Here is a 17,798-nt window from a genome sequence, read left to right as displayed (position 1 = left end):
GTACTTATAATAATAATAATATATAATAATGTACAATGTATTATTTTAGTATTTGTTAATTGTTATATGACTATAATAATACAAATATACAGTAATACATAACAATATAAGATAACTATAATACTTATTATTTTATACATGAGTAACATGACTAGAATTAGATAATAATTAATACATATATGTATAATACTAAATATTAAACAATAAACATAATTAGTAATTAGAATTTAGATATTGATAATTTGATACATCATTCATGTTTGAATTACTGAATATTTGAATGCGTAATTTGTAACTTGCAAGTATTAGTGTGCTCTAAATTTACATTACATATTTAACATAAAAATTCATATTATCTATTTACTAATCTTAAGGCTTTGAGTATAGACAAGACAACTAAGCAGTATAAGTGAATGCATGTGAATTGCAAATCAATGTATTAGTGTATTGACTTTCACAATAACATATGTAAGTAAATAAGTTTTATTTTGATTTGAAATAAATTATTGTAACTAATATAACTTATCACTAATCATTGTAATTTGTAAGTTTATAACTAATATTACTTATTATTAATCATTGTAAATTATAAATTCATTGTAACTACTAACTAATATTACTTATTATTAATCATTGTAAATTATAAATTTATAAATTATCACTAATCATTGCACAATCTAAGGTTTATTCTAGTTTAAATTAATCACTTTTTATGTGTTCCTTAAATCATAGACTAAGGATTCTAGATATAAGTAATCAAATAAATGCCAATTAAACCACAAAATGATTAGAACATAAGTAACGTGTTAAATTATGACCGAATTTCATAAAATATTTTTTAATAGATGAATTCGGTTAGACCAATTCGAAATGAAAACGATTTTGTACTGGTCATAATATTTTAGACCACAAAGGCCATACTTTGTACTGGTACTAGTATTAGGCAAAGAATACATATAAAAAAAATAAAGGAGGAGAAGAATTGCCTATTGAGAGATCGAAATCTGGCAAAGCCAAAGGTTAAGGTGGGTGGGGAAGACAAATAGAAAATCATGCTTAACTAAGGTGCAGGAACAAAACTCTAGCGTCTGAAGACTTTTGATTCTCATTGATGACGTGGCGAGCGTTCACCGTTCGGTCTACTTGTCAAGAGTAGACCAGACGTACACAAGTATTTGCCCCACTCTACCACCACAATCCCCCATGAAAAGTTGGAAACCCCGTCGCCCGACTCCTCCACCTCCCTCCAAAAATCACTTTACGCTTAACATCAAATTCATATAAGAGCAAAAGAGGGGAAAAAAACTGCTTAAATCAAGAACAAAGCCCACATGACAGCAGATGAAATAGCAACAACTTCTAATTAAACAGGTTTGTCATGAATTTCCAGCAATTCGGGGAATTTAGTTTTGTCTAAGGTTGTTGGGTTTTTTTTTTGGGTCTGACGAATTGATCAGAAGGAAAATTTGCACTGCCTTCCAGTTTATTTCTAACTTTCTATTATGGGTTTGTCTTTTTTTGAGTTTGAATAGCTTTGGCTTCTATCTTCCGGTATTACTTTTATCATTTAGTTTGATACCACCGGTCCTCAAATAAATTTGGGTATTATTTAGTAACAGTTACCGAAGATTGGAAACTGAAGTTGGGTATAATGTGTTTTTTGGGTTGTTTTTTGAATTTTTTGAGTTGTTTTTTGAATTTTTTGTGGGTTTTTTTAAAGTTGAATATAATTTTTATTGTGTTTTTTGGGTTGTTTTTCTATTTGTTTGATGCACAGGTAGTACCAGTTCTCGGTGCAAAGGCAGTGGAAAAACCCGGCAAACCTACTCTGACGTCAAAAAACCTTAGCCCCATTGCTTCTGAAGCTTCTTTTGGACAGCAGTTGAGTCTAGAAACATCGCCTCCGCCGCTACCAGTAAGTCTCCAGAGCCAAAAACTTCCTCTCTTGTTATGACCTGTGGGGCCACTGAGGATTCTTATGAAATTTGTGATTTTTTGAGTATCAATTGGCTAAAGTTGGGATTTTTTTCCCGTTAATCTGGAATTTCCAACTTGCAAAAAATGCTAAAGAAGGGAAAAAAGAAAGAAAGAAGAAGATGCTTGTTTCCTGCTGTTTCCTCTTGAAGGGCCACTTCAGAATTGAACATTTTCTGAAATTAGTGAAGAATTTGAAGCAAATAATAGTGCCTGTGTAGTCGTGCATGATTTCACTTAATATATCAGAAAGGAGTTTTTTTTTTCATGTGATTTTTAATCCTAAACTTTAAGATACTTGTACAAAACCTTGGCAGATACTTGAGTTTTGCTGCATCACTGTCTTTTTTCTATGGGGAAAAGAAAAGAGGTTGATACTTGCACTAGTGATATGCTGGGGAATAATGACATTGAAGATGTCCGTTGGCTTTGTTCTTTATCGGAATCAGAACTTGTAAGTTCTTCTTTCCCCCCGTACACTAACTAATTGAATCAGCACCATTGCAATCCTTTTCTTTATGGTTCAATGTTCATTATTTGTAACGACGGATTTTCGTTTGGTAGGATATGTTGATTGCCTTAAAAATGCTGGCTATGCGGCGAGCAAAAGTAATTGGCCATCCATCTTTGGCCAAGGAGTTTGACTTGAAAAAGCTCCGACACCTTAGTATGTCTTGCTTGTCATTTCCTTGAAATATGCATCTGCTTTTGTTACCTTTACGCTTCTTTGGATTTATGAAATGAGCATGATTTCTTTTGTATTATATTTAAACCTTGTAAAAGAGCCTATATGTACTAAGGAGGTCCATGCACCTGCTTTCAAACATCATTCCTGAAGTTTATCTTCATTCTTTTAATCGTAACTAATATAATTTACTTGTAAATGCAAGGTTGAAGTTGTAAACAGTGCATTATAGTCTTTCTAAAGCATATGGATGTTGTTGTCTTGAATTTATGTTGTGTATGGTTCCATTGCCCATAATTATCCTCATAGACTGTTGGATAACCTTAGAGAATTGACGATTGACTTTCTTTCACCATCATCAATACAGTTTTTCTTCAGTTCTTGGTCATAACTAACATAATTTACCTGTAAATGCAAGGTGAACTTGTACCATGTACATTAGTTATTCTTCTAAAGGATATCAGTAGTATCGACTTGAATGTAAGTTGTCTATTTGGTTGCATTGGCCATAACCATCCTTTTAGGCTGTTGGATAATCTTAAGAAATTGAAGTTTGGAAAGTCTTCTATGCCCTTAGTACTGCTTAAATGCAACACTTTTTGGTAGCACAAGAAATTAGGTAACTTGAGAACTTTAAATTGAGTAATTACTTTTGTTAATAAAAGCATGAAATGAGTCAATATATGGAGTACATACTTTATCTTCTTCGAATCTGTATATCACAAGTCAGTATCAAACTCCTAGATGGCATTTTCCCCCCAAATTTAAGAAATACTTAGTTTGTAAAATTATAGAGCTGTTTTCTTTTAATTATATGCCATGGTATGTATTGACTCTATTTGCTTCATACTGTAACATTATACTACGTAATCCTTAATTATGTTGTTAGGATTGGATACGTGTTTGTTTGTTACTTCAATGTGCATGACCTTAAAGCTTGTTCTCCTGCATGTTTTTAAAGCCTGACATTTGAGCATAAGGGTCCACGTCCCCAAATGTTAAGTCAATGAGACCTGGGTTCATTTCTTTGTTTAACCTGAATATAGATTTGATGACTTTTATTTGTATTAAGCTAAATGATGATTGGACAAGAGCAATTGTGTAGGTTTTACAATGATGGAGCATCTTAAAGAACAACTTGAGGATTTATCAGCCGGCCCAGACCCTGCAGAAGGTTCAAAGCTTTTAGATGAATGCAATTTATCCAGGCTTCATGTCAGTGACAGTTTCTCCTCAATGAGCATAGATGAATTGGAGGAATACATTTGCCCTAAAAAAAGTGAAGTACCAACTCAGGAAAAAGATAGGAGTAGCAGAGCAGCAGACAAGTAAGGGCAAGATGAATAGTGTTTCTGCTTGTTTTTTAATCACATGCCTGTAGCTTCTGAGTTTACCCCACTTCTGAACAATTATGCAATTGGACATGTTTCTTTGGGTGCAGCTGACAAAAAATTATGAACAACTTGTTTTAGTAAAAGTTTATCTGCAAAACAGCTATTGCATGTGAGAAAATTCAGGGGTGACTTTTATTCTATCATCAAATGAGACCTGTGGGTTTAATGATGTATTCACACAAACATTAGCCAATTGGCAAAAAGAAATCATCATGCTAAAATTTTTGGTCGCACTTGCTGAGTAAATGATGATCATGTTTGCTATTGAAGTAGGCTTCTGTTAAACATCATATTACTCCAAGCTGGTGAAACCTTTATGACTTCTTTGTGTTATCATTATTGACAAATAATGATAATTTTTCTTTAGTTTAGGTAAGCTCAATATTTCCCCTGCTTGAATGGATTAATTTTTCTGTCACCTTTTACTGGTTTTGAATTGACTTTGGTTTTCAATTAAGGGATAAAATATAATGCATTACCTTGTTGGTTAAGATCAGTCCTTGTTAACAGTTCTCAGCATGATGCTTGGAGCCATCTTAGAATGTTTTCCTTGCTTTGGCTCTTATTTGCTTCCTGAATTGCAGTTTGTGGATGATGTGATTACTTGCTGAAGAACCCTTACTCATTATGTATTTTATTTCTTTTGTTTGCTCCATGAGTTCTGAGTTAAGGTAATTGAGGATCCTTCCTCATTTATTTGTAGAGTGAACATTTCCTGGTTAGTCAAAAACATTGGACCAGGAAAAGTTTCATTTTGGTGCTGATGAACTCTTCAAAAATAGAATATTTCCTTCATGAAAGAAAGACTTGGAAGATTGAGCTACACTGGAACCAGAAATTCTAACTGTTGCTGATATACATAGTAACCTATTTTTACCGCCAAATCACTGCAACTAATTGCAAGCATATCTGTCCTCTCTCTTCGATGTACATGTTTGCCTAGTCCTGCTTTCCAATCTCTGATCAATTCTAGCTAAAATTTTGTGATTTGAGTTGGACTACAAATCTTCTCTACCATTGACATCAGTTGATGCTAGCTCAAATCATTTACTTGTCTATATATTCCCGTAGCAGGTCTTACATTTAATATGCTAAGTCCAAGTATGCTGGGATACTTTTTTGTTACCTGTTCTCAAACTTTGATGTTTGCCTTTCAAATTCTTATTTGTTATACATATCTATATATTTCCTGTAATAGGTCTTACATTTCATATGCTCAAGTCCAAAGTATGTTAATATATAGTTTTCGTACCTGTTTTCAAGCATAACTTTGTCGTTTCCTTTTCAAATTCTTATTTGTTATAAATACAAAAATACATACACCAAATTCTTATTTGTTATATAGATACACAAACACACACACACACACACACACACACACACGCACTCACACACACTCTTTCTCTCTCTCTTCAAATTCTGAAGCCTATATTAAGCCAACTGGTTTTTCACTTGTACAGGTCTTGCGAGGATGAGTTGCCCACAAAAAGGCGTAGACTTGCAAAGAAATGGCTGCCAGAGTAGGACTAAACTTGTTTCACACACACACACACACACACTCTCTCTCTCTCTCCCTCTCTCTAAATTCGCGAAGACCATCTTAAACTAACAGGTGTTTCACTTGTACAGGTCTTAGAGGACTCCCACAAAAGGCATAGAGCTGCAAAGAAAGGATCATCAAAGTAGATTTGAACTTGTTCATGTGGCCTCTTTCAAGTAAAATGATGTTTATAGTACGGCATACCCACAGTAAAGTGTGAATTGTCCAAAAGTGCTCGCCGAATCCGCCTCCCCACCCCCTGTCTATTACTAAAGAAAGGCATGAGATTTGAAAAATGAAAGAATGGATGAAATTTCAAGGCAAAAGTGTTGGTTTTTATAGATTTACAACATAATAATTACAGAATGAATCCAACTGATGTCTTCATCCCAATTGGAGCAGCTGTGGGATAAATGCACAAAAGAAATCCTACGTGCAAGAACTTGTGGAAAAATTTTCGCAAAAAATTCTTGTAACGTACATTCCAATAATCATTTTAGCACTCATACCCCTTCCATCAATGTGCTCTACACTAACAAGTTTTGAAGAAAAATGCAATCCAAAATGGAACCTTAACTTTGAAGCTCGAAATCGTGGGGAAGCTGATAGATTGAGAACTCATTTCTAGTCCATAATACAGGCAAAGGTCAAGAAGAGTTAAACCATCCTGCAATGGTAAATTAGTAAAATTTTGCCTCATACAAAAGACATAAGCAACTTACATAATTCACACACAAACAATAACCAAGTCCTGTAAAGGAAAAACAACCCTTCAGGTCAATGACATTCATGATTTCCATGTCATTAAAGTAGACCTCTTACAGATGATAAGGTAAAATTGTTCCAAGAACACCTAAAAGGGGCTGGAGCGAATGGGATGGTTATCAATCTAGTGGCAACATTCTGGTCAGGTCAGTGAGAGCATGTGTCACTTTATTTATTCATACAACTGCAAATTGTTTATGTACGTCAATTGGTCAGTGGGGGACAAAACCAGCACAATCATTAAGAAAGAAATAAGCATTGTCTCATCAATTAGACCTAAATAAAGATCACCATTCAGGTGGATGATACGTCTATGAAAATCCACATAAAAAAAAAAAACCAATCAAGTTGGACCAGAAAACATAACAAAACAGATAAAAGTGTACCTTCAAGATTCTAACAACTTGGTCATGCCTTGTTGCTTAAGGTCTTGTCAGCTCCCCTGATCAATAACAGCCTCACCAGTCACCACATCTGTTCTGCGAGACTGAATCCTGAAAGGAAAGATAGCAATATCAATCCAAATTTATAAAAACTGAATAAAACATAGCAAGAGCCATAAGTAGGGAACATTAGCCATACATTGTCCTGGAGGTTTATGTCCATGTTATACAAAAGAAGGATCTTTATCGTTTGACTTGAAGCTGTTCGAATAGGATAATGCATCAAGGTGGCCACATTCTGTTGCCACAAAAAGATGTAAAAAGAATCATAGATAAACCCCATGCCACAATGAAAATTCATTACTGAAAAACGAAAGTCTTTACTAAAATGCAAATGAACAAATAAAAGAGGCATTCATGGATTTTGAATTTTTAAATTGTATTACATACTAAAATGCAATGAACAAATAAAAAATGTCTAATTGTAATTATTGATATTACATAAAAGGTGTCATATTATTTTCTCGAATATATGTTGTCTTCTTGGTTGCATTGCCTATATTCATCCTCATGTTTGATGGATAACATTAAGCACTTGGTGATTGGAAAGTCCTCTACACTCCTACACACTGCATAAGCCAAGCATTTTAACCAAAAGAAGCTTTAGGGGTATATCGCATTTAACCCTAAATATTATTTGTTAAATTTGTCGTATCTCTATGAATATATAATAATTACGAGTTAAATGCTTTAAATTCCATGTTGCTGTCACACCTTGTATTCCATCGGAGTCCAATCATTAACACCATAAGCATATTCATCAACAGTTCTTGTAGAAATCCAATTAATTGCCTGTTTTGGATCAATTTTGGTTTCCAAGTTCCACCAATTCATAAGTTTAGAAAATGTACTAAGCAGTTAACTGTGTTTTGGATCTTGTGTCTGTTTTCATCAGTTCTATCTCCAAGAGAAAAAGGGCGATGCCTTAACCAATTAACAGCCACAAGACAACTTAATAGAGCTTGGCGTAATTTGAAATGCAGTTCTTTGAAAAACTTGGAAACTTGATGTTGTTAGAGTGCATGAAACTCCAGATATATGCAGCTAGTGGAGGATAGGTTAATGAAGAACCTTGCATCTTTGAGGCACAAATCTTTTCTCTTGGGCATTCTCATGGCTGAGCTAAACTGTGGAAAGCGCGATAGGTTGATGATTTCCCTTGTTTCTTTGATTCCTAATTTTGAGTAAAAATCGATAAACTTGTTTGGTTTTTAGAAATTACGAGTAATTTCTCGAGTTTTTCTTTGGAAGTAGTTAACATACGTTGTTACAGAAATAGTATGCCTTCTTGGATGAACGTACCATTTGAAGTATATGCCAGAAGGCAATTAGATTCATCAAATAACTTTTCTTAACATAGTCATGTAGGGTGAGAATAAAATTTGAAAGAAAATTTCTTTGCGACATTGATCATTTGCTTCAATAATTGTAGAGGAAATGTAAAAAAAAATAAATTGTATCAAACAAAGATTCCATGGTTAAAACATAGCATAAAACCTTTCTCAACATATTTATTAGGTCAAGAAGCAAACTTTTCCATCATAATGATTATTGACTTCAACAGTTACAGATGGAAATGATAATCGAGGATTAACAAATCCGGATTGAACGAAAAAGACACAACCGATCGGTGTAACATGAAAAATTTTGAGGTGGAAGCAGAAGCTTTGCCAATTCATGCACCGGATTCTGGTAGAGTTCTAGTTGGAAGGTGGAAGCTTTCCGGCCAAGAAGGATGAGAATAAAGTGAGTGCACGAGAAGGCTGATAGCTAGGAACAAAATGTCCAGCTCCCCTCACTGTCACAAAGGTCAGGTTTTCATATTCCACTGCATAACCACCAACCTGAGAGGACAGAAATGAAGTTAAAACCATTCATAATTATCTAAATCCAATTCCGGTTTTCAGCAGGAATTGATCCAATTAAACAAATCTTAAGTATGGTCTTAAATCTTGATTTTTTCTTACCTCGCCTTGGGTGTACCAAGCATACCAAGGAGTTTTCACCGATAATCCGAGTTTGTTTAAGGCAAACTTAGTTGTTGTTACAGAACATACACTGTCTGTGTCTCCACTGCAAGTCAAAAGGTTCTAAGCCTCAATTCACAAATCACTAACACAAGGCAGATGCATAAAAAAATTCATACACTTCGTAATTTTGCTTTTGCACAAACTTGTGATATTAGTACCTATAGATCCAAACGCTAATGCCACTCTCAGTCAATTCCTTGATGGTAGGTAAAACTGTATCTGGTTCGTCATCCCAATTAAGGTGTATGTAGTCACTGTTTGAACATGCAGATTACAAGAAGGCAATTAGTTAAGTCACATAGGAAGTGTAATGTAAAAATTATGCGTCTATCAGATTTTGAATAATGCAATGCTTACTTGCAGGGATCCCATGGTCCTGGGATGACAGTGGTGTTAGCATGAAGTGACTTTTGCACTTGAGGAGTATTTAGATAAGTGTATACATAATGATCCGAGCAAGGATCGAACTCTGATATCTACTTAATCAAAGGGGTAAGAAAACCATGTCAGAGTTGATTTGTCCATCAGGGATATGGAAAACCAAGTCAATGGATTTTACAATCGATAACGAAATCTTACCGTAGTAGGAGTATTTGAAGAAGAAGAACACAAGGGAGCATAGATATTGTAATAATCAATATTGCCTATAGCTGAATCTGCTTGGTCCTCGTATGTCTGACAAGCATCTGATGTATTTCCTGAAGAAAAATTGCAATTGGAAAATATACCCTGATGAATTTCATCAGATATCAGAGCATGGGTCCAGTAATAATCATAAGTCCCACTGCCTTGTGTTTCAATATCAACGTATGGATTCCCAATCTGAAAATCATGGACGATATTTAACCACCATTCGGTGTGAAAAGAAGCCCGTCAAACTGTTGAAAGTTCAAGAAAGAAAAAACTTACAGCAATTCCTTTCAAGTTAATGACAGTTTGGTTCGTTATCTCATTGTTATGGAGAATCAGTTGAGCAAGCTGAGGCACGTAATGACCAGCATAGCTTTCTCCAGTTATCAAGAAGTCTCTGGTTTTGTACTCAGGGAACCTTTCCAGCCAGTTGACTAGAAATGTATAGGAATCTGCTGCAGTTTTTGTATCTCCGGTAATGTAATCTGAGGATGTGTTGGAGTAAGAAAATCCAACACCAGCTGGAGATTCCAAGAAGAGTACGTTTGCCACTACATTGGACAACACGAAACTGGTAGAGTTAATTGTGAATTCATCAAAATTTTGATGACGATTACTCCAATTAATTGATCAAATTTTTACCAGTGTTCCAGGCATATGGATTAAGCCAGAGGGTGCTCCCATCTTTATTAACTCGGAAAGGTCCCAATTCAGTCATTGCTCCAGCTCCAATTGAGGAGCATCCAGGTCCTGTTTTCGGTTACAGACTTTTGTCACCTTAACTACTACTCTTCAAACAATAGCCTCTCTACAGAATGCTAATCACAAAATTTCAAATAGAAATACGTACCTCCATTTAGCCACAAAACCAGAGGCTTGGCCGAAGAGTTTTGGGATTCGGCAAAATAGTAAAAGAGAGCTCGACCAGCTTTAGGATCAACTGTGACATACCCTGAATACTGATCAAAATTTACTGCATTTGGCTGTCCTGGCAATGTTGTGATCCTGTCAGCTTCCTTCAACCCTTCTTGAGGGCCAACATAAACTGGCGAATACTCATTTCCCAATTCCTCAGTCACATAATTCACTGATCTTTTCGAGCTTCTTCGAGCCTTGAGGTGCTTCAAAAGAGGGTCATGCTTTTTTCCTGCAAAACATTGCACAGATGCCACTAGGCATACAAAAATGAGAAGAGGTAACACTAATGCACCTTTCATCCTTTAGGTGTAAAATTAGAATCCTGATATTTTTCACCAATGCAATTAATGTTTGTGTTTTATAGGTAGCTCTGAAGAAGAAATGTCGAATTTATCGTCCTTCTTTCTTCTTGTTCTTGTCACATTCACAATCATGTGGCATTTCCAAGGTTTGTTTTCATCGCAAAAAAACTGTCTCATTCCATTAGTGTAACTTTATTTGATTTTAAATATGTCGACCCAAGAAAGGTTATTGACATCTACAAAAGAGATTACTAAAAAAGAAGATCATGACATTGAAGGTGTCAACTAGGCAGACAATTACGATGAATCGATCTATCCCACACGAATTTGGAGCTCAATAAATCCCAGACGAATTTGAAGGCAGACGAATTTTGGCTTTATTATTATTTTTTTTATTTTTTGGAATAGTAGAACAAAAGATGGTTTTTCATTTATTGAACGCCAGAAATTGTTACTAACTATTTATTCTCTATTTCAGTCCTTAAACTTTTTGTTTGACCAAAAAAAAATACATTGTTTTACTACTAAAATGATCACTCTGGCCATATAAAAATAATTAATAACCAAAACAGAAAATTTCAAACAGTTTTGTGACTATTTTTGCTATTTTCTCTTCTTGAAAATAGAAGAACAAATTTTTTTTTAAAAGTAAGCTTACATACAAAACTTGGCTTCTCATTAGTCCCTGGCATAACTTTTGTTTAAGGAATAAAGAGAAAATTTTTTGTAAGACTAGCCTCTTGTAGAAGTAATTATGATCCATATGATTGATTTTAAAGTGGTTAATATTCTGATTAATTAATTAACATTTTGTCAATAATTAATTAGTATCTCTTATTTAATAATGATTGATTGATGTTTTCTACTAATTGATATCTTATTCAATCAGTTGAGCAACCAAATAAATTAATTAGTTAGAAAATATTATTTTGAGTTATGAATTATGATAAGATTTTCTTGATGGAAGGAAACCATAGAGATTTTGATAGTAAGGGTCCTTAGTTTAGCCTATAAATAGTCATTGGTACTCTATTAACTCTACACTCTCTAGTTAGGTATAAGTTAGAAGATCCTTATTCTATATTTCTCTTTTACTTATCTCTTCTTCTGCACATTTTCTTTGTTAGTATAGAGAAGAAGAAAGTAAGAAGGTTAAGTTCTACTTGACAACAATGGTTGGAGATAAATTATTTAAATTTTCACTATTTAGTACAAATTGTTTGTACTTATTTGTTTAACATGTGGATGTGGTATCAGAGTCACCTTTTAGCTAGGGATGGCAATGGGGGCAGGTGCCCGCGGGCAACCGCCCCGCGGGGGGCTCTCGGGGCGGGGGTATACTCCCCCGCCCCATTCCCCGCCCCGCCACCCGTAAAAAAAAATATATATATATAATATGTAATTTAATTAGTTATAAACTTATGATAATGATATTATTAGTTAGATGTATTATATAATGTATATTAATGTATGTAATATAATTGGTATTATCAATTATATGAATAATTAGACATGTCTACCAATAGAATTTATTAATTAGTTATACTAAATTTACTACTACATTTATACTAAATTTCAAATTACACTTAATAGAATAACACTTTTTTCTCAAAAAAAAAGCACAAACACAATAATGAATTAGTGATTGTATAATTTGTATTTGTACCAAAAGTGAAAACTTGACTATTTTAGTTGTATTTATTTCATTATGTTGGATTGTATTCAAATAACTTTTGTTTGATTGTTTTTATGAGTTTCAATTGTAAAATTACAATGAATAATGACTTGATGATGTGTTGATATTTTAGTACTTGATTATTTATTAAAATTTAACTATAATAAAATTTTATTAACCCTGCGAGGACAATTTTATTAACCCCGCGGGGGAAGCGGGGGGGGGGGGGGGGCGGGGGCGGGGACGGAGCGGGGGTCGGGGAATTAATAGGCAACGGGGCGGGGGTGGGGGAGGGGTCCCCCGCCCCAACCCCGCCCCGTTGCCATCTCTACTTTTAGCTATCTGTTGTTTAACATATAATTTCATGATTTACTGACAATCTGATAAAAGTTGCATAGATTCATAGAATATTAGATAAATCAAGTCTAATGTGGCATGAGATCTATGTTTCTATTATTTCAATGATTGAGAATTAATGGCTAATCCCATATATATGTATCATTTTGGTGATGATTTATTTGGCCATGCAATTTATTCGGGTTTGTTTAATCTAGTATGACTTGCTAATGATTTGAATATTTCTTGGACTCACATATTCTTAGTTGTGGATGTTATATGTATCGATATATATCATTATTATTGTTATCAATGTACTATAACAATCTCAGAAACATATAATTGGACTTTGGCCATCCAATATGTAGTTATTTACATCTCACTTTTTGGTTGAATTGAGAATTCATCAAGACACCGTGGTATGATTTATATGATTGAGTGTATACATGTATAGTTACTATGACATCTGATCAACAAAATCATTATGTAACATTCGCTTGGTCATACTTGTATATGACAACATAACTATATATGTCTTGTATGAATTTAATATACTTATGCTCTTTAACTTTGCATCATATATACTAAAATATCATAAAGGTTGCAATTTGCTTTTGGGGCACTTCATGTTTATATGAGTTCCATTTAAGCAACTCCATGCCTCTTGAAATTGTGATTAATAATTGTCATCAGTAGTTTGTTTGTTTGCTGCACTTTTGTCTAATTATTTAAAATTATAAATTGTAACATCTTTCAACTTTTAATTTTTGTCAATTATAAATTATTTAGATATTATCACAAAGATATTTGCATCTTGTATTTAAAAGTGGCCACAACATCTTATATACTTGATATTTAGAATTTTAATCACATAAATGTTAAGTGATTAAATGAATAACGTCTAATTAAGTAAATAATTAATTTGTTAAAATTTGTCACTTAGCCCACAGGAAAGTGATAGTTTTAATAAGATTAATTGAAATAAGATGGTAAATTTAACATTTTGTTAAGAGATTTTCCTAGACTCACAGGTATGAAAAATTTCTATTTTTATAGTTTTAATTTACTAGTTTTATTATAAAGAAAGTAAATTCAATGCATATCTGGTAGCCTCTACCACATGAAGATTTGAATTCATTATTTGAGTTAATATTGGTTAAATTCATAGCAACAATATATGTTTATTCTTGGATATTGCAATTTTTTCTACTACTACTCTTTTTAATGATTCATCTCATATTCTAATGCTATTTGACAAAAACTAGACTGAATGGAACAACAAGATTCTTCTGACTTTGGGGTGCATAGATCTTGATTTGATGTTTCGTGAGAATGAACCACCCATTCCCATAAATCCTAGATCGTCAAATGAAAAGGTTACTTATGAGCGGTGAGAACGAAAGCATATCAGTCAAAGCATTAAGGGTTCAATCCCTGATTGTGGTCGAGTCAAAACTAACATGAAGGCAATTGATGAACAATTTATAAGTTTGACAAGGTTTGGCTAGCACCCTTATAAAGAAATTTGCAACCATGACACTTGATAAAAGCAAGAGTGTTTGCGAGCACATTATGGAAATGAGGGACGTTGTTGCTAAATTGAAGTCTCTTAAAGTTGAGATTTTTGAGTTATTCCTTGTGCATTTCATTCTCAACTCTCTCCCATCGGAATATGCTCCGTTTAAGATCTCTTATAACACACATAAAGAAAAATGGTCAATTAATGAATTCTTGACCATGTGTGTTCAAGAGGAGGAGAGATTGAAAAATGAGACAAGTGTTCATCTTGTGACTTACGGTAAAGGAAAAGCAAAGAAAGGAAGAGTGTTCCTATAAAATGAGATGGCAATAAAGACAAATGCTATTTTTGCAAAAAGAAAGGGCACTGGAAAAAAAATTGCCTCAAATACAAGAAGTGACTTGAAAATAAAGCTAATCTCACCTTTGTGTGTTATGAATTTGACATCGCTAAATTTTTTATAATACTTGGTGGATTGATTGCTACAATTCACATGTTCAAAACCAAACAGTGCTTTCTGAACCTAAGGAAGCCGTTTGAAAGTGAACAAAGCATCTATTCTGAAAACTGGATGTGTTCAATTGTTGAAGGCGTGGGGATCTATGGACTTATTTTAAAGATTGATTTTCAATTAGATATTGAAAATACCTTTTATGTTCCATACTTTTCTGGAAATTTTATTTCTTTTCTAGATTATTTATTATTGGATATGATTTCAATTCTTATCTTTCAACTACGAATCTTTTGAAAAATAATAAAGTTACTGATTCTACCAATTTAGACGGAATGTTATTTAAACTAGAGTTAATCCTCACCTCTTTCCCTCTCCTCCTCCTCCTCCTCTGGCTCCCCCTTTCTCTGCCCTAATCGGATCACGCATCTAGTCACGGGGGAGAAGGGGAAGGGGAAGGGGAAGGGGAAGGGAGAGAGGAAGGGTAGGAGGAGAAGGGGAGAGGAGAGGGAGAGAGAGAGGAGGTGAAGGGAGAGAGGAGAAGAAAGAGAGAGAAAAAAAAAAGAAAAAAAGGACTCGTTGACCAGCACTAGCCGGTGGCGGAGGTGCAGCATTGTGGCAGGATGAGGAAGAAGAAGAAAAAAGAAGGAAATTTTTTTGTGTGTTTTTCGGTATTTTAAGGTGTGTATTTTAAAAAAATTTGAGAAATTTTTTGATCTTACTATAGTTAAATTGTTAAAGAATTTGTAGAAGAAAATTTTGATAAAAACCTTGCTCACCAAACAAGCCCTTCTTTTCAATTGATATGTGTGTACATATTGAGTACTTTTTTTCTTTTTTCTAGTACACACTCTATCAAGGGTGTCAAAATCCCCTATCAGCGAGTTCACATACATCATGAAAAACTTATAGTTTTTCAGCGCTAATAGTAGAATCTATGGCGTATAGTGCTGAAATTGATAAATCAAGGGCACTTTGCCAACCCCAAAAAAGTTTTAAGAAGTATTTTGCAATCAATACTAAATACCATTGTTCAGCGCTGATAGTTTCTACAATTTTTTTTCAATATTTTGTTCTCTTCCGAATTACACGCCTTCCTTCTTGTTGTAAATCTCCCTTTCTCATGATTGAAAAGCATGCAAATATTGATTAATAGATTATATCTTGGGCAATGAATTACTAATAATCAGTGTTTTGAAACTTGGATTAGTCAATGACACGACGGAACTCAAGAATTGAGACTCAATAGGCTTGGCGGGTTGGGTTGGAATTGAAGAATCGGACGATGTCATACGTATATATTAATTAAATATCTATAAAAATGTATCTTAAGATATTTTTAAACTTAAAATCAAAATTGTTGTTTATAATAAATTATTTTTTATTTATTTTAATGTGTTAGGGGTAGGATTTAATATTTGGGGAGAGGGTAGGCAGATTTGAACCTAGGATCTTTAATTTTTGAATTTTCATTCCTCAACCTTAACCTCTTAACCAAAGCGTTCTTGGCTTATAATTAAAGTGATAAGACCTATTTGATAAAATATAGAAAATAAGATTGCAACTGAAACTAAAAATAATTCAAAAGAGCATTTATAACTGTCAAAATTATCTAAAGATAAAAAATAATTACTATAAAGTTTTGATTATTATTTGCATATATTTATGTTATGATTTTCTTAACTTTTATTATGGATTCGTCAAATTATGAGTGTATTTTCTATGGTTTTCAGGAAAACAAGTTGGAGGTTTGAATTGAAAAGATGTGGAGGAAAATCAAGAATATTGTGGTGGAAGTTATTAGAGATATGTTTGGAGATATATTTGAAGCAATTATCAAGGAAATATGGTTGAATTTGGAAAATCTTATCAAATGGTTAAACATTGGCCAATCAAAAGAGGCCATTGCAATCCAACTTTTGGGAAGAAGTATTTTTTTGTCGAAAGAAACCACCCAAAGGTAACAGCCACATTTAAGTGGCAAGTTTGGTGGGAGGTAAGGGTTGAACCCATTACCAACAGACCAAGAGGCTGTTGGCATCTTATCATTCGGGCAGAATAGGAAGATCAACAAGAATAATTGATCTCTCTATAGCTCAATTTTCTCTATCTCTTCTCGATGTCTATTTTCTACTTTGACTGCATTTTTCTTTAGGGAGGGCGGCTAGGCTTTTTCTTATCTAGTTGAAGGATAATCAAGGTTTTGGTTCAATAAAATTAATTGTGAGACCAAATTTGTTTTCATTCTTCAACCTATATTTTGAGTATCGAATGTTCTTTTGTACATATCTTTATGATTGTTCAACCTATATTTAATCACTAGGAGGTCTACTAGTTTATTATTCGTTATAATCTACTGCTAAGTTAGAAATCAAATCTATAATTGTTGTGTAGCCACTAAGATTTATTGATTTGGTTGGGGGAAGGGATGGATTTGATGATATGAAATAAGGTGTTAAATATCCTAAGTTAGAAACCTTCCACTTACACTTCAAAAAAAAAAAAAAAAAAAGAGAAACTTTGTTCAAAGTTGAAATGTTTTGGGTCTATGGTTTACGCTACAAAACCAAAAAAACAAAAAAAGGGTGGATCAGCCTATTATCTTGGGTACAAAGTTGGTTTCAGAGAAAATCCCATACATAAAAAAAAAATAAAATTGTGGAACAGCCCACTGTCTTGGTTATTATAATTGATACCGGAGCAAGTTTTATCTGATTTCTGCATCAATGAACATGGGCAAGATAAAATTACGTAGTGCAATTAATGGCTCAGATATGTTTAATTTGAATTTAGCCAAACCTTTGGCTATATTAAAAGTTGAACCATTTTTTCTACCTTGTCAACTTCCAATACACAATTTGACATGAATATAAATTTTTCATCAAGTGTAACAATTAATCCTTAAAGCCTCAAATTTACATAAATAGTCGCGATTCTCTAAGCAGAAATATGTGAAAACCGTTGTTGTGGAGAGTGATAGTTAAGCACTTTTTCTATTTATTTATTTTCTGGCTGGATTGGATGAAAGTATCTCAAATTATTTTTATCTAGAAAATACATAACCGAAAATATTTTTTTTTTAAAAAAAAAAGAGAGAAAGACGTTGGCAAATCTCAGGAAACATGTGGTTAGAGGC

General features: G+C 33.6%; 2 protein-coding genes across 2 annotated transcripts; one reads left to right on the top strand and one right to left on the bottom strand.

The window, feature by feature from the left end:
• The first annotated feature begins 1,203 nt into the window (after nt 1-1,203).
• On the top strand, nt 1,204-6,045 carry LOC113780214. Its single transcript, XM_027326031.1, has 7 exons — nt 1,204-1,371; nt 1,778-1,915; nt 2,292-2,428; nt 2,539-2,641; nt 3,765-3,987; nt 5,514-5,573; nt 5,683-6,045. The coding sequence occupies exons 3-7, from the start codon at nt 2,327-2,329 to the stop codon at nt 5,687-5,689; spliced, it is 495 nt and encodes a 164-aa protein (XP_027181832.1). The 5' UTR covers nt 1,204-1,371; nt 1,778-1,915; nt 2,292-2,326; the 3' UTR covers nt 5,690-6,045.
• A 2,456-nt stretch (nt 6,046-8,501) lies between these two features.
• LOC113781093 (serine carboxypeptidase-like 40) lies at nt 8,502-10,498 on the bottom strand. Its single transcript, XM_027326942.1, has 8 exons — nt 10,312-10,498; nt 10,104-10,211; nt 9,741-10,012; nt 9,411-9,653; nt 9,189-9,307; nt 8,990-9,085; nt 8,769-8,874; nt 8,502-8,645 (listed from the first exon to the last, which is right to left on the bottom strand). Exons 2-8 carry the CDS (start codon nt 10,177-10,179, stop codon nt 8,502-8,504), a joined length of 1,056 nt encoding a protein of 351 aa, XP_027182743.1. The 5' UTR covers nt 10,180-10,211; nt 10,312-10,498.
• Nucleotides 10,499-17,798: the final 7,300 nt, after the last annotated feature.

This window comes from Coffea eugenioides, chromosome 1, assembly GCF_003713205.1.
Source record: "Coffea eugenioides isolate CCC68of chromosome 1, Ceug_1.0, whole genome shotgun sequence".
Taxonomy (NCBI): domain Eukaryota; kingdom Viridiplantae; phylum Streptophyta; class Magnoliopsida; order Gentianales; family Rubiaceae; genus Coffea; species Coffea eugenioides.
Note: the sequence above shows the minus strand (reverse complement) of the source record. Positions and strands in the feature narration are given on the sequence as shown.

What these genes read in the sequence shown, in the direction of transcription:
- LOC113780214 (XM_027326031.1), top strand. Translation starts at nt 2,327, where the DNA reads ATGGGGAAAAGAAAAGAGGTTGATACTTGCACTAGTGATATGCTGGGG. An exon ending in GAAAAAGCTCCGACACCTTA is followed by an intron (nt 2,642 to 3,764) that starts GTATGTCTTGCT and finishes GCAATTGTGTAG; the next exon opens with GTTTTACAATGATGGAGCAT. An exon ending in AGTAGCAGAGCAGCAGACAA is followed by an intron (nt 3,988 to 5,513) that starts GTAAGGGCAAGA and finishes TCACTTGTACAG; the next exon opens with GTCTTGCGAGGATGAGTTGC.
- LOC113781093 (XM_027326942.1), bottom strand. Translation starts at nt 10,179, where the DNA reads ATGACTGAATTGGGACCTTTCCGAGTTAATAAAGATGGGAGCACCCTC. An exon ending in CTTCAAATACTCCTACTACG is followed by an intron (nt 9,308 to 9,410) that starts GTAAGATTTCGT and finishes TTGATTAAGTAG; the next exon opens with ATATCAGAGTTCGATCCTTG. An exon ending in CTTGGTACACCCAAGGCGAG is followed by an intron (nt 8,646 to 8,768) that starts GTAAGAAAAAAT and finishes CTGTCCTCTCAG; the next exon opens with GTTGGTGGTTATGCAGTGGA.